At 39.7% G+C, this 17277-nt stretch overlaps 1 protein-coding gene across 2 annotated transcripts in view; it reads right to left on the bottom strand.

The window, feature by feature from the left end:
* Positions 1 to 243: 243 nt before the first annotated feature.
* Positions 244 to 17277, bottom strand: part of CLINT1 (clathrin interactor 1) — a 77623-nt gene continuing 60589 nt past the window's right edge. Inside the window, exons 8-12 of one of the 2 annotated variants that reach the window (XM_050961292.1) lie at positions 14472 to 14550; positions 9091 to 9168; positions 3511 to 3803; positions 2585 to 2789; positions 244 to 1983 (exon numbers count right to left, since the gene is read on the bottom strand). In XM_050961292.1, coding sequence (XP_050817249.1) covers positions 1619 to 1983; positions 2585 to 2789; positions 3511 to 3803; positions 9091 to 9168; positions 14472 to 14550 — 1020 coding nt within the window. In that variant the 3' untranslated portion in view covers positions 244 to 1618. The remainder of the gene's footprint in view (positions 1984 to 2584; positions 2790 to 3510; positions 3804 to 9090; positions 9169 to 14471; positions 14551 to 17277) is intronic. The other variant, XM_050961293.1, reaches the window with a different exon arrangement.

Below are 17277 nucleotides of genomic sequence, written 5' to 3'. Positions count from 1 at the left end.
TGAATTTCTGCCTAATTAGAAATGTTGTAGATGGAGCATTAGCAAGGCTGGAGCAGGTCAGGATATCTTGCCTGCTTCATTTTTAATTCCTAACAGTAGAGCCAGATAGGAAAGGCTGTAGATAAGAAGTCATTAAACAAATTTAAATTATTTATAAAAATTACTTTGCCCACATTATAATTATTTTTTTTCCCAAACACACTTATAAACGTCAAATGGAATGAAAGGAAAAGTGGCCCAACATTGATTTCAATGACCATTTTAATGTCATGTATAACAGAACATTGTCAATACAATGGAAACAAAGTTTTATCAATTTAATAATAAAAAAGAAATCCAACATAAGAAAGGGGAGGTAATAAATTTCATACCTATAATATAGTGCTTATTCTCAATAATACTCCCAGCTTGTGAGTATAACCATGTCTTTGTATTCCAGACTCTAGAATCATGATTTGTATGTGAACTTAAAATGCAGAAGTACAGCAGGAAAACAAAACCTTAATTAATTTCCTTTATTTTCATTAAATCAATAAAATCTTTGACTGCTACAGGTTTCCTTTAATAATAATAATATATATATGTATTATATATATTTAACTCCTTTCTATTGGATTCCACTGCTGCTAATGCCATATTTACATCAAAAAGTCACCAAATGTTGTATAAAATCTAAAATCCAATGCTGTTGGATTGACAAGGGTTTAGAGATTTAAAAGACAATGTAGTTACCTTTTTACTTTTCTTTTTGTAAAGATGATTTTTTTTCCTTTTGACTGCTGCTGACACTAACCCAGTGGCCCCTAGGGGTACATGTGGCATAAAGTTGCCACTGAAGTAGAACTGCAAAAAGTGTTTATATGCTGGAGTTTTCTGAAAGGAAACCATAAAACAGCTCTGGATGAAATTTCTCCCAGTTCAGCACTGGGTATTAATTATAGCAGTAAAGGTGTGAAAAGCCCCTAAACCTCTTAATGATCAAATTGCTTAAAGAGGTTTTTACAATAAAAATTTGGATATTATAGCAGTGTTGCTGGAACATCAGCAAAAGTATATATACACATTTCAGGTCCCTTTGAATTAGCCATAAGCACATACGTAAGCTTTGTTTTTTTGGACAAAAATATATATTCTTATAAAAAACTGATCATTGTACTTGAGTGACTTCAAATATGGACTCAGAGTGGTAGTAAAAGGAATGGCTTCAATTATGACAAAGTGATTCAGGGAGAGAAAAATCAAGGTCTTCAAGAAAAAAAAAGAAAAGTATAAAATTAGATTCAAACAGATTTACCCAACCCCCATTCCAGTCTCCCCACAAGTTTCAATGATAAAATTGGTTCTTCCTTCTAGAAAGGCTTTTGATGGTCTTGCTACAAAACAATGGCCTCTTAATTGCAAAGTCATCCAATTGATTCATCAGAAGAACCTTTCGTCTCCCCAGAGCTTGAACGCTCGGTGTTTCAGCATTTACAAAACAGCCTTTTGGTTCTTTATGCAGGTTCATTTTAATTAACTGATAAAAGGAAAGGTATTGATCAGTGTTCTCCATCCCTCCCCCAGCTCTATTTGTGCAGCTAAAAATCCTTCATTCACTCTGACCAATCCTTTACAATCTTTATTTGCTAAAACTGGCAAAATTTGCAAAGGCATCTTGCTTGGGTTGCACAGTTCCAGGGGTCATCGCAGAGGTCATAGCTATATTGGGTACCCCCAAGCCCATTGTGCCTGTCAAACCCATTCCAGCAGCTGGCACCCCCATGTTCACATTCATTCCCAGAATTCCCTGGTTCATCACAGGTGTGTTTCCCAAGGAGGTCATACCCATTGTACCCGTCATAACACTGGGCATCCCCATTCCCACAGGAATGGGCCCTCCCATCAATGAACTTGTTGGGGGTCGAACAGGCATCACGTTGGACTGGGAGTTGAGGCTCACAGCTGCAAAATTTTGAGTCATAACATTCACAGGTTGTTGCATATCTGCAGGAAAATGAAATACAACAGCCCTTAATTTAATCAACATCCTAGGGTTGAACATGGTGAATTACAATTTTAGAAGTTATGTAACTATATTGTGACTTTACAGTGAAAAAAGACAAAGTTAGATTTATGTTCAGTAGCCAGTTAGCCTCCAAAAAAATGACTAATTTCCACATCTCTTCCTTCTTCAGTTAAAATTCAGAAAAGTCTAACAAAGTTTTACAATGTGTCTTACACCCAAGTTAACTATTGCTAACAAATTGAGCTCCGAGGACAGATAGCTGATACCACGCATAGGAAGAGCTTAAGAGATGAGGGAATCCTAATGCGAAGATATGGGAATGATGCAAGCCTCTGCAGTTAGAGACTTGGCTTCACACCCCTGAAACATTCCCAGGCTCATTCTTCTGGATCACGTTACAGTAACAGAGCTGCCAATGGTAAGAGGCAATGTAGCAAATGAAAAATAAGATTATGAATAAAATTAAGAGAAAAGGTGATCTAGCAAAGGGGTCAGGTTTTTTTTTAAAAAGACACATTGGTAACATCTGTACAGCAGGTTATGCTAGTGAAGTATAATTAAATCAATGGGATCACTTACTCTGTTGCTGAATCATTGTATTAAGCGATGGCTGCTGGGGTTTGGAAGGCTGCATACCAGGTACTAAATTGTCCAAACTGATATTTACACTGGGGTCTGACCAAGTGGATGGTAGCGTTTTGCTGGCATTTTTTGGAACCATCTCTGCATTCGGATTATAAAGAGGACTGGGCTTCTGCAGCATACTGTTAACATTCTGCAAAGGCTAGAAACAAAAGAAAAAAGTTTTTTGAAATGATGCCATTCACTCCCTAACATTTACTACTGCCGTGTTTAAGAAATAAACAGTTCCATCATGTCATTAAAGTACAACAAATGGTTGTTTATGTTTGGCTTTTTAACCTTCTCATTTGCAAAGAGAGATGTCATCAGTTTTTATGATACATGGATGTTCATCTCTTTCAAAGTAGTTTCCCCATCAGTTGGTATCTTCTTGGAAACGATCAGGATGGTATTTCATACGTTAGCACTAAGCATTGCATCAGTGGATTGTGTCACCAAATCAGAGTTGCCTGGCATCTCCCAGGCAAGGAGTCCATTCTATTCTGGGCTTTTTTAAATGCATTTGTAGGTTTTTGCAGAAGAGTCAATGTGCTTTGGTTTCAACAGCCAATTACTTTCCACTGGAGTAACCCTTCTGTGCATCAGAGCAGCACACAGCTGAGGGTGAGGACTGGTCCATCAGTTACCTGATGATGTAGGCTGCACACATATTCTATCGGTTTTTTTCAGGTTCTAACTTTAAAACCTTCCCTCCCCCAAAAAGGATGACAGTGCATCTCAGATAGAGCGACTGAGTGATAAAAGACTGCATCTGAGAGCTAGGGGGTAACAAGAAGGTTTAAGCTAAAATAGGACAAAAGCATCCTAGAACCTTTTCTTCACAGAGGAACCAGTCATTAAGGGATTGAGTAACAACAGCATACCTGTGACCTTGACATGGGTAGACCGATGCCCACAGCACTAGAGCTCATCATAGCAAAATTCATGCTTTGTGAAGAAGCCATGGTTGCCTGAGAGGAGCCCATCAAATCAAAGAGGTCAGTAGAATTTGAGGCAGCTGGAGGATGGCCAAGAGCTGGCTGCGAGCTACCGAAGAGCTCTACAGCTGGCTGTGCAGTGCCACCGAAGAGCTCTCCTGCTGAAGCACTGGGACATGGAGAGGCTTGGTTGAAGGCACTCCAGTCGCCGAAGTCTCCGTTCCCACTTGCTGCTGTACCTGGGGGTGAGAGAAAGAAGGTAAAAGATTTTGAAAGGCACAGAAAAATGCCACATTCTGTGAACTGAAACAAATGAGACCTGATTTGCGTCCGTCCAGATTAACATCTGCAGGTAGAATCTCCATCTGGACATCACTCCTTCTCATAAATATTCCAACAGTTTTAACAAGGTAGCAAAGGAAATATGAAACACCCACGCACAGACAGAAAACTACAACTGATAATGTGTCACCTATGGACCTGGACAAGTGGGACACAGGTTTCCTTCAACTAAGTTTGCAGCATCCAAATGCCTCCAAACAGACACTGGAAAAGTAGATTTGAGGTTCTGTCAAAAGCAGGGCTAGAAGTTTAAGAATCAAACTTGCCAGTACATTAATCCGATACTCTGATATTCTCAGAGCCATGATCCCAGCTAATGGGTATTATGCAGTCACTGTACATGAGAGGCACAATTCCACTGTCATAATAAAGTATACAAGAAAACAGCCATTTATTACAAACTTTCTGATTACATATAATTAATAGCTTTTGCAACATAGGAACACAGTGACACTAAGTGGGATACCAATAAAACCAAGAGCTTTCAAAACAGATTACCAGAGGGTCCTTCTCTTACTTTGTTGCCTGCTAACATCATAAGTACTATTTCCCCTGGGCTATGAGAGTACAGAATGCTTTGATATGTACCTGTTTCAGATCACATGCCCTAATCCTTACATACGGACCAGCCAGCCCAGGATATGACAGGATCCTTACTTCCTTCTATTTCCTTACCTTTATAAAGATCAGACAAACCACTGACATTAAAATAAGTTTCCTTCACTTACAGGAAGTAAAGTAAGTTACAAGAAACATCATGGGTAACATTTTATAGTGAAAGTTATTTAAAATATCCCAAAAGCTGTCGTAGTTTGTGTTGTTTTGTTTCTAAAGAGCCACAATCTTCCAGAGGGTTTTTTTGGGGGTGGGGAGGCATTGCACAGGTCAGCTTTTTGCTGATGTGGCTAATGTTTTACGGACCTGGATGTAGTCGATTAATATCATTCTTCTGGCATATGAAATGCACAGGACTGCTCTATTTGCTACATGGATGCACAGCTTAGAGGGAACATTTCCACCATGCCCAAGAATTATGATATTCCCCTGTAGGTTGTATCTCATGCTGAAGTGCTCATTCCCAGTTAGGCTGCAAGCAATATCCCTGCTGTAGGGAAAGAGCTCTGAACTCTAATGAATGATTAAATCAACTCCACTTCCCCCTGCATGAGCAAAGGAAGAGGCTCTGACTAAGATTTCACTGGTTTCAAAGTTACCAGACCCATGCACCTGGCTAAGAGTACAATCCACACACCTGGCTATTTCCTAGAGCTGTATTTTGTCTAGTCAAAAGCAACTGCAATAATATTTTACACTCCATGTAAATGCTTGAACACCTGTGTTTTCAAACCTGGTTTTAGTTACCCTTACCTTCACTAGTGTATTAATTTTAAGTAATGGAAAAGGGGCAGGAGGAAAGAAGCAAGTTCATTTACAAAATCCAAGCACTACCAGTAGTTTTAATGCAAGTAATGGACTAATGTTCTTTAGCTCAGGGCCTTACTAGAACATTTGGCTTTCATTTCCCTTACAAAAGGGACTGTATCGGAGGATTTCAATTAGTACTGCATATTAAAGATTTAAACCCACTTTAAGTATTTCTGATGGACTTGTAAACGCTGAATGTGCTGATTCCATGTGTACTGGATGCACAGATCTGAACACACAACAAGAAAAAAGTGGGGTAAGAGGAGAAAATTTTGCCCCCCTTTTTGGAAACTTGATCAAAGATGATTAATCCAGGAAGAAAGGATTACTAGAGGGGCTTATATTGTTAGAGAATGATTAATCATTTCACAAGACTCCTGGCCCACTGCATAATGGTGATCGGTATAGATTAATCATGTTAATGCAGATAAAGGATTGTGTCATTTCAGGCTGTATTCATACACAAATTATTTGCATAGTAGGCAGCTTTATACTTGTAATACTTATTCAAAATAAAGTTCTTTTTACAAGTAAGGAAGCCTGTACCATTAGGACAGTGCTGCTTTTTTCCTGTTGGTTGAAATATTAAAGGCGTGTTTTAACCCACAGATGCCCAACACAGCTTTCCTAAATGTAGCAAATAATGCAAAAAGATTCCCAGGGCTGATCTACAGCCAATTTGCCAAAAGATTTACTAATCTGTCACCGAAACGTCTTCATTCATTCTGGATTTACTCCTAGATCCTTAGCGGAGGCACAACTCCCAACTGGCTGAAGAGCAAGAACTACACCCCTTGTGATTGTAGCTCCATACTTTTTGGTCAACTGCAAATATCCATATTGAGCAACATTGTTAAGTTGGCTCCTGCAAGTGGCTGAGCACCATCGACTCCTACTGGAAGGCTGAGCTCAGAAAAGCAGAAGTTAAAGAAAGAAGAGATTTTACGTGGTCACCTCCAACATACTTTGCTAGCATAAGACTGTTTACTCTGGTTTGCTAACTACTACTTTGTTCAGAATAGTTTTAAGCATCACAAGCGATGTGGGCTCCATTTCCCTTGAGAAACCACTCCCCAGCATGATATTTCATTATGGATACATTCTCCTTGTTAGAAGAAAGAGCTTTTCTCTTACTCCTAGATATATTCCTTGTGCCTCCATAAACAGTTCCTTGCCCTCCTTGGTGTTCATATCTTTCCTATACTTGGAAACAAGTTGTCATTTAGCTAAGCTATGAAGCACCATCCATCAGTTTTAGCCCACGGATATGCATAAGCATAGTCCACTGAAGACAATAGAGTTATACCAGAGTATTGAGGGCATAACTTGGCCTCATGTCAGTCCTTCCAGGTGTAACTCCTATTCCACTTGGAGGTTTTGAAATCTTGATAGTATCCCCCTTGACATCCATCAAAGCCAGTTTACCTTTGTCTCTCCAGTTATACTATACAAATGTTTTGTTAATCTTGGAAGACAAGTGGGATTTTAGGTATCTTTAGGGATTATCATTCTTCCAGCACAGGTAGGCTGCTATTCCTCATTGCATATGAGCCTACATTTTTGTTTTTATTTGTTAGACTTTTATAGCTGAATTGTTTGTGGGAGTGTGGGAAGGTGGGGTTACCCCGAGGTTAAATTCCAATTTGTCAATGTAGTACTCAGTCTGAGCTTTGGGCAAAGGTCAAACTTTCTATTGTTATTTTCCCCCAGAATTTCCAACATACCAAAATCCCTTTGTATTTGTGTCCTCATGGACATTCACAAGCCTCCCAATTTGGTGTGCTCTCATATTCCAGATTAATAAAGTTGCTATAATACCCCTGTCCTAGAAAGGATCCTGGCAGCCAATGTGTGGAATGAATTTTGTTATGCGCACGAATATGGAGGTGATGTCTCACATCACCTCCATATTGGTGTACATACAATTCATGGGGTGGGGCCAAGGGGTTTGGAGTGTGGGAGGGTGAGGGCTCTGGGGTGGGGCTGAGGCAGAGGGTTGGAGTGCGAGGGGTGAGGGCTCCAGCAGGGAGCGAAGGCTCCCCCCAGCTCTCAATCCCTGCAGCAGCACCTGGGCTGGGTGACCACACCAGGTCCAGGGCTGGGGCTGCAGGAAAGGTGCTTCTCCCCAGCTACAGCAGATCTGGGGCCAGTGGGAAGAGGCACCTCTCCCCGGCTGCAGCAGGACTGGGCTGGGGTCCGCAGGGAAAGGTGCCTCTCCCCTGGCTGTGGCAGGTCCAGGGCTAGAGGAGAGGCATCTCTCCCCACCGTGGCCCTGAACACCTGTGTGGCACTTAATAGGCTGCTGCACTAATCACTAACTGATATACCTAATCGCTGTTCGTCAAAATGTTCTAATGCCTTATGTAAGATCATCTGACCAACTTTTTGCTCTTGAAAGATAAGGAGAAAGGCTGCCTTTTCTAAGAGCAAAAAGTTGGTCAGATGATCTTACATAAGGCATTAGAACATTTTGACGAACAGCGATTAGGTATATCAGTTAGCGATTAGTTCTATCAACAACAGCCAAGAAAGCATGAAGAGTTCACAAATACTGTCTGTGGGAACACTCAGCATATCACTAAGACTCCTATTAAAAAAAGCTCCCCCTCCCCATTTCCAAATATAAAAACAATGTTTTTACTGTGTGAAGTTTTTTCTGCTGTTTAATGTGTGTTTGTCACCTGGCACACTACACCCACAAAACTTGGAAGTGTTGAATACTTTGAGTAAGTTTTATTGTCTTGATTTTCCACCCTAAAAGCCACATCTTATTTTGTTATAGTTCAAGTGAGACCATAATTCCAAATGTCAGTTTGTATGGAATTCTACTTTCATTAAAACAAAGTCACGCTTGGAGCTCCCGCTGATACAGTGTTTTCTGAAATAAGGCCCTTGTAAATTTCAGAATCAACTAGATCTGCTATCGCCAAGAAATGGGGTTCTCGCTTCCTGACTGCAACATACCACAATTGTGTTTCCCTGGGCCATTTAAGTGCTTAAACCTTATGCCAATACAAAGCTGAAATTTAAATACTGATTTGTGACATCCACAAACTCTCCTCTAAGCCACCTGACATTCAGGACGGGCAATGATATTAAAAGCAACTTGGGAATCTGAGTATCAGAGGGGTAGCCGTGTTAGTCTGGATCTGTAAAAGCAGCAAAGAATCCTGTGGCACCTTATAGACTAACAGACGTATTGGAGCATGAGCTTTCGTGGGTGAATACCCACTTCGTCGGATGCATGGGAATCTGAATCACTTTGAAATGAAGAGGGAGGGTAAAAGACTCATCTAAATTTCCATTATTAACCACCATTTTCTCTAACTACTTATGTACTATTTCCCCTCACTCCCTGTATTCTTTTGATAGATGTGACTATGAAGTCTGCCAATTTCCTCTAAGGTATCTTATGACTTCATAGCAACATTGCTAAGGGATGCTTCCCAGCAAGGCAGGGTGCATCAAATAAGGCAAAATAGGGTTTTAACCCATACCCAATAAAGAAGTACAGAAGAATCATTTATCAAAACCAGAAAGCTGTTCTTTATTTAGCCTCAACTGTGTGAAAATACCCATAAGAGACCAAAAAACATCAAGCACCACTGAGGTGAGCATGTGACTTTCTTGGTCAAACTAACACCACAAACCAGCTCCAGGAAAGGGAACTGACTGCCAATAATGCCACAAAAAGGAAAGTGGCTTCATTCCCCTCTCCTCATCCCTAATGGCAGTTTTTCAGTCAGTAAGTTATCCTACCTTGTGGCAAGGGGAAACTTGCTGAGGCAGCAGCACAGCCAAAGTCAGCGAATCCTCCAAACGGGTCAGTTGATCCACCTAGAAATGAGAGGAAACAGGATTGTGGAGCGATACCCTGCTCAATGAACTTGACAAGGGCTTTCTGTAAGCTGCTTTCAGGCATTTCATTTTATTTGTAAACCTCTTGCATTTGGCAGTCAGGGTTTGTTGGTTCTGTCATATGTCTGTACCATTTTTTGAGGCTTTATTACCACCACCATTCTGTATTTATATGAACCTAGACAAATTGGATATTCTTGCCTATGCTGCAGAACTAGCTGATTGTGCTTTGCCATATAGGTGGCAGGAAATACAAGATGCAAGTTCTGTTTCACAATTCATTCTAAAACAGTAATTCATACAGCGCAATGAAGCTTGAGAGATCAAACTGACAGGAGATGGTGCCAGTATGGTGTAAACAACTAAGTAATGGGAGGATTACAGAATTAAAACTTGGGAAGCAAAAAATATCAAAATAAATGTTGTTTTGTTACTGGAGGAATCTTTAATTTATTATGCAGCTTACCATGAAAAATTAAAAAAGTCTTCTTATATTTAGTTTTTATGTTTCTTAAAGCATGAATGATTCTGCATTGATCTTGGTATCAAGATTTCAAGGACAGAACTTGCATTGGTGTTCATTTTTTATAAGTTTGCTTTCTCTCTAGAGCAACATTTAAGTCCCAACCATGCATTTGTAAGCTACCAGTTAAATTATTAACTTTTGAATACAGTATTGTAACTATTTTTCATTAAAGCATATTCAACCCAAACTAGAAAGAAAAGGAAAAAAGCTTTAATAATTATATTTGGGACAACGGAATAGGCAGAAGGCTAATTGCTTAGTCCAAAACACACTTTGCTAATGGCCTAAAAGTACCAAAAAGTTGACCTTATTTTTGTTTGTCCTTAAAGATTTCACCTCTGAACAGTCACACCCTGAGAAGTAGCAGCAGCAGTTCAATTATTGTGCTTTTAGTGTTATGTGTACATTATATAGGTTACATCACAGCTGCTTAGCCTGCAGTGCTTAGAAACTAGCCAGGTGGGACTGGAACATCTGTGCTGCACTCAAACACCACCAGGGACAGCTTCCAACATCTGGTGCCATTTCTGAATTGTCTTATCGCTGCAAGACATTCTGCCCCATCTGCTACTCTCAACTGGGTTAATTAAACTAGAACTCTCTCTTTTATAATAGATGGCTAGCAGTAATAAAAGGAACAATTCACTTTCTAATACATGTGTACTTGTATTTCTTTTTAATGTTATTTTATTGTCGTCAATATCAGGAAGGCATGACTGTTTTTCAAAGGGGAAATGGTGTCTATCTGCAGAATGTGTATGATTTGATATAAAGCAGCAAATAAAGAGAAAGGGAGGACCATGCGTCTCTGAATTCCCACAGAAGGTTAATTCCATTGTAATACCTATACCACTCTTTTTAGAAAAGATAGGAACTTTCAATCTGATGATGATGCAGCCTGAACAAATGCAGTAGGATTTGTATTGAAGGAATTTACATAAAATATTTGTTTAGTCTGTTGTATTTTGATATAAAAACCTTGCATTGAATATAATGTAAATAAAAGTGCAATCTATAATTGGATATAATGTATAGTGGAAGGGAGATGGCATGAGCCAGTCAAATATCAAAGTTGGAAACTAACTGAGATGATCAAACTTCCTGGGTCTACTGCAAAGGAAAACACTTTCATAGTAATACCTCATTTGCTTCCTGTTAAAGAAGGTGAAGATTTGATCTTTTTGTACACAGAATATACGGCATAGGTTCTGTATTCTCCTGTTTGTCCATAAAGATCAGCTGCTTTCCTGACAAGCCTAAAGAGGTAACCCATAGCCACAGCACTGACTAACCCTCTCACTTTGAACCCAGAAGATGTCAGGGATTTCTGAATATTCTTCAGGTCTTTTGCCTCAATGCTCATTCTTGCCAAATTTCTCCTCTCTCTCTCTCTCATGTGCCTGTTTCATTTTCAGATTGAACACTAAGCTCAAGAGGAAAGAAGCAGAACCTACACTGATAGCAACAAATTCAGCTCTCAATGGAGGAAGCTATTGGCCTAGAGTTAAACCTCGTCTCCAATAATCCTAAAAAATAGCTAGGACCACGTAAGTGCCTCCGTGGACATGGCATTGTCTTGTTGGTGTGACTTCTCTATGCAAGTCTTTATACCTTCTGTAAACAGGATGCAACTTACTTGGGCAATTCAGTAATTTGTAAATCTCAAACTTCACCGTCCCTTTCCTGTAGTGTAAAGCTTGCTCAGTGTTCCCACATCTCAGGGTAAACAGTTACAGCACCTACTACACTGAAAAATACATATAGATGAGGAGGAGCTTAGCAAATCCTCCACAGATCCTTGAACTCATAGTATTTCCCTGCCAATTTCTTTACAGGGGAGATCACAGCCTGCTTTTGACCCCGTCACTGTGTCTTGTGTGACCCAGGAAACATTCCCACACCCTCTGCTGCAAGAAACATATTGGTCATCACAAGCGACCTGCATGTGAAGGACAGTGCTAATCTTCACAACATGAGCTATCCTCAAAGATTCCCACAGGAGATCTATTGCTATAAATGGACTCTTTCCAACTGCCTTCACAGGGCAGCAAGCAGATTATTTACAACGACCAGCTGGTAATATGCCTCTTCTCAATACCACCCCTCAATGCTGCTGAAGAAGGGAAAAATTGCTGTGCCACTGTAGAGCAATAAAAAGAATGAGCAGTTCAGATGTGTTCAAATATGGAGAGCTCTATTTGTTTGAAAAGGAGTCAATTTAAAAATGAAAAAATCCTGTTTAGAATTTTTTTAAACTCTCTCTACACACACACACACCCCACTCTCCCCAATTAAAACTGGATTTAAAAAGGGAAAGAAAGAAGTGTTACAAAATAGGCTTTTTCAAAAAACCCGACAAAGAGTATTTCCATGGATAAAGGGACAAGGGGGAAGACAAAGTGGATTCTGCTTTTGGAACATATCAGAATGACCATGGATCTCGGCATTCCCAAAAATGCATGCCTCACTCATTTACCTTTCTTTCAATAAAAGCAAATCAAAGTTAATGTCTGAAAACTTTAAAGATCTTGGGAAGTGGGATGGAGAGAAATGAAGACAGATACTAATTTATTATTTATTTTAACTTGGTTGTCTGATAAGTACTATGTGTGCTTTTTCTACCGAGCATCACTGCTTTGTCACCCATACTATTTTCAAGATCACACCATTATAGCACAAGTAGTATCTCAGATGATATTTATCACATTTGACTGTTACGCATTCATGAAACAACATGTCCAAACTAAACAAGTTGCACTCTTTTGATAAGAGACATTGTGCAATGCAGCAGCATTGAGATGGTGCCACATTGCTCCTCGCTGCTAACAGTGTAATCTTATACTGAATTTTCTTGCACTTATGGATTCACAAATAACCCACAAGATTATGAATTAAATCCATTTTAAGTTCTATGTAAATCTTATACAATTATATCTAGTTAATGATTATGCATCATACCACAAAGCTATTATGCTTGGTGTTGGGCAAAAGTAGGAAGTGTGGCCTAAAAAAAAACCCAACAAGTATTATATAAAAGAGTAACAAGTTATTTGAAAAAATTTACATTTGTTTTATTCAATGACTACAGCTGGAAAAACTGCAATCAATTCACAGAATTTAATTATTATAACCCAATCTGCTATGGGGAGGAGGCTCATTCAGCCCCATAAGCTACTACAAATACTGCAAGTAAAGAAGCACTATTAAGGTGCCCCATGTTACACAGAAACAGTAGCTTGTATTAATTAGTAAAATTTCTGTTTGCAATTGAGAGAGAAACCTTCTCTCAAAAGTTTCTTGCCAACCAAAAGGGTCACACTGGTGCTTAATTCTCTGTTAAAATTGATCTTGATAACAGAGGGAAAAAAATTACATCCAGCCATCTGACCACCCCCATACTCCTCCAGTTAACTCTTCTCTGATTGTCCCATTAATACACCTCAGATACACGACAAACTCCCTTTAATAGTTTATGATCCACTGTTTTAACTGTGGCTGGCATGAATGTCTGTAGCATGATACCAGACTTTTTTTTTTTTTTTAATTATCTTTCTCCCCCCACCCCCACCCTCACTCACACTTCCAACCCAGTCTTGTACTTTTGTAGGCAAGTCACTGAAATCTAACGCTTGCCTAAGAGAGTTACTGTGGTTTCAGTTTAGTGCTAGCGTGGACATGAGTGAACTTAAATTTCAGTTTAGTATTCAGAGTGAGTTTTTTGGCATTAGGGTTGAGGTTATCCAGGGGTCATGAGGAGATAAAAGAAAGGAGTTTGCTTTTGCTGTATATATTAGATGTGGCTTGTGAATAGAGGTCATCCATTTCTATAGCTGCCTATCCCTTAACTTGCAACATGAGAAACTTAAAGCTGACTGGATTGTGCTTGCTTTTAAAATTAATTATAAATAACTCTGCATTATAACCCTTGCAGTTTATGACAGACTGATTTAGTGGCTAATCTTTATGATTTGCTAAGGTTATTATTAATCCTATATATAGTAAAAGCTGTGTTATCCAGCACTTTAAACCAGACTTTCAATGAAGATCAGAAATGCCAGTTTATAGAGCTGTCCAGTTGGCGCAGGGCCAGCAGACTCCCTACATGGCTCAGCATGTAGCTATGACATGTCCCTGCTGCTCCTAGGCAGAGATGCAGCTAGGCAGCTCTGTGCACTGCCCTGGCCCCGCCCCAAGTGCTGGCCCCGCAGCTCCCATTGGCATGGAACCATGGTCAGTTGGAGCTGCGAGGGTGGCACCTGCAGGGGGGGAGGCAGTGCGCAGAATCATCTAGCTGTGCCTCTGCCTAGGAGCAGCAGAGACGTGTCACCACTTGCAGGGAGCTGCCCAAGGTTAGCGCCATCTGGATCTGGCACCCCAACCCTCATCCCGAGCCCCCTCCCTCACCCAAAGTCCCTCTGAGAGCATGTGCCCCATACCCACTCCTGCACCCCAACCCCCAGTCCCACGCCTCCTCCCCCACCCAAACTCCCTCCCTCTTAGTTAACCAGAATTTTTCACTTACCAGCACCCCCCATTCTCCCAACATGACGGATAAAAAAGCTTTTACTGTAATATGGTAATTTGTGTGCAGTTATAAACTTATGCACAGTTGTCCATTTTTTGGATACTTGAAACATTTTTGCTTTGCTTGTCACCATTTTTCTATTCCCTTTATCCTCACAATATTAAAACCCACAAGCTTGTGCACAGACAGTCACAATTAAACAGATCATAGATTAAGGATAAGGATATATACCTGTTGAGATTGGCTGGCCAGCACCATCAAACAGATCAAACAGATCATTAGAAGACTTGCTGCCAGGGGGTACTGAAGCCTAAAGAAGACAGAATTTACCAGCTTTTAAAAAAAAAACATGACTGAAGTACCGTTTACAGTTCAACTGCAAGCATGGCTTTCTAACTGTCTTCTCACAAACTTCACACATGAATTGAGCACTGTTGTCCTGATGAAATGGCCCCCCAAAATGTCCAGAATGTCTGCAGAGATGCAGACAGGTAGAGGGGAGCTTGTTTCAGTAACCTAATTAAGCAAAGACAGACTTCACTAGAATATATTTCAGAAAATCTGAAGTTAAAAAGTGCTCAAGGAACATTACCTACCATGTTATTTTTACTATCTGTAGCCATTTACGTCCACAGAAGATTTAAACCGGAGAAGCAAACATAAAAGGCGTGCATGTTTAAATCACTCCGGTTTTGGCTGAATGACGTAAACCTTGAGTAAAATACTAGTAAAGAAAGTCACCATTAACAGGTGGTGAGTATGTTCAATCAGTACTCCAAGTAATGGATATTAGAGCTTGTCTACATAGGGAGATTTTCTTTCCACATACTTATAGCAGAATTATTAAATTCATTAATACATAATTATTCCATTTAGTTACACTGGTATAAGTCTCCATGTGGACACTATTCAAGAATTGCATTGGTTTTATTCCAGAATGACTGAGCTTTGGAAAATTATAAATCACTTATTTTGGAATTGTGTGTCCACGGTGGAATTTACACTGGTACATCTATAGCAGAATAATTATTCTGGTATAGCTATGCAAGAAAATTTTGCCATGTAGACAAGCCCTTAGCTAATGGACAGAGCTATCTGGGAGACAAACTGTTTTGCAACACATCTAAAAATCTCAGAATAACTGACTTGTATTATCAAATATAATTCCAAAGTTTCTGTGGGAATCTGACTTAGCTTGCAAGGTCACAAAGGGGACAGATGGAAAGCAGTATTGAAGCCTTCCTTTTATCAGTCATTTAACAAGTAAGAGAATGCATTTCCTGACAGTACTATGACACATCAGATGTCACTTCACTAGCATAGTCACTAATACTAGTATGGGTCAGGAATTTCCAAAGGAATGTTTTTCCATCAGAAAATGCTGATTTGGCTAAACTGTTTTCACGAAAGAGTTAATTGACAAATTTTGAAAAAATTGGAGTTCTGAAATTTTCTAAACATCTCATTTTGACACTCTTGAAACAAAAATATTTTGGTTTTTTGGTTTGAAACTTTAATTTATATTAAAAATAAAAATTTTAAAGTCAAAATTGAAGTGAAACATTTCAATTAACCCAATCAAATTTTTGGAGTATTGTTTGTGAAAGTTTTTGAAATTTCAATTACTTGTCTGATTCAGGACGGGAAGTTTAAAAAAAAAAAGTCGTCTTATGGGATGAGAAAACTGCTTTCCACCCAGCTCTAATACACGAGATCACCATCTGTTTGGTTAATCCAAATCCTATATTCTTGCAGGAAACATCACAAAGAATGCACACGTTTAGCCAACGTTACTACTCCTGCAGTACAATGGCATTCTTACTGTTCTATGAACCTTGGTACCGGGCTCAAGTGCATCTATGGCAGACTGACAACCTGCTGAAAAGTCTGTTAAGTACAATTTTAGTACTTGTCTGCCTGACTACTTGCCTATGAGGAAACGTTTCTTCCTCAATCACACTGGCACAGAGTTTGTGGATTTCTTACTTTAGGTGGAAGGGGGAGGCAGTCCAGAACAATCTATCCTGGTCAATGAGAAAAAGGGGAAGGTCTGCTGACCCTCCAGAACTCTCCTGGCAGGCTTCCACATTTGAAGAGGGTAAAAGAGGAACTGTCATGGACTCAGAAATTAGTCGGGGGGTGAGAGAAAGATCCTGAATGGCTGACATTAGCCTTATTCCTCCAATGCGAGTTTTGTACCCTTCTAACGCACTCATTAAATTAGTACTTGTGGGATACAACCAGCAGTAAGAATCTGAGACACAAGCCCATGATCATCTGAAGGGGAAAAGCATTACAATCCCCCTCTCAAAAGAGTTTTAAAAATAAAGAACTGCTTCAGAACACTCTTCCCACAGGCAGCACTAAGGCTGTAGTCTAGTTTGTAGATCCTGGTGAAGATATGCATCAATGGTCAGTCAACTCCGAACATCTCTTCAGGTGAGGGCATTTGTCAATAGAGAGCATTGCCCCTATAGACTTTTGAGAACCAGTCTGCCAATTTTGGGGTAGGCTTTTCTAATATCACATATGAATTAGATAAAATCTCTGTTGTTATGCTACATTCAAGAGCCATACTTCAAAATTCAGGAAGGTGGGTTCCAGATGGAATGTCTGGGTAACCAGTAGATGAAACGAACATATGGTTATCTCCATTTGTTCAAAGTATCAGGGCCTCATTAACCAACTGGTTACGAGCAGGATGAAAAGTAATTTTTCTCTTTTTACACTGTTCTGTTCAGTAAAAGCATGGGGAGAGCAGAAGTAATTTGGAAGAGAGCTTCCATGCCTAGAACTATTGAGTGTGTCCTTCAAGACATTTGTTTTACTTGTGATTTGGCTGTGAAGCAAATAGGAACGCTTAAAGCTGGCTTAATCTCAGATATGATATCGAAATACTGGCTGCTCATTCTCCATTCCGATGACTGGACTACAGACTGCATTTTCAGGTATGTAAGGCTACGTGAAGGCTAGGATTCTCTCCTCCCATTTCATACTGTTAAATATCTCACAGCAGTTAAGAGCTTCTGATCCCTCC

The sequence above is a fragment of the Gopherus flavomarginatus genome, chromosome 7 (assembly GCF_025201925.1).
Source record: "Gopherus flavomarginatus isolate rGopFla2 chromosome 7, rGopFla2.mat.asm, whole genome shotgun sequence".
Classification (NCBI taxonomy): Eukaryota; Metazoa; Chordata; order Testudines; family Testudinidae; genus Gopherus; species Gopherus flavomarginatus.
This window is presented reverse-complemented; position numbering and strand designations above follow the sequence as displayed.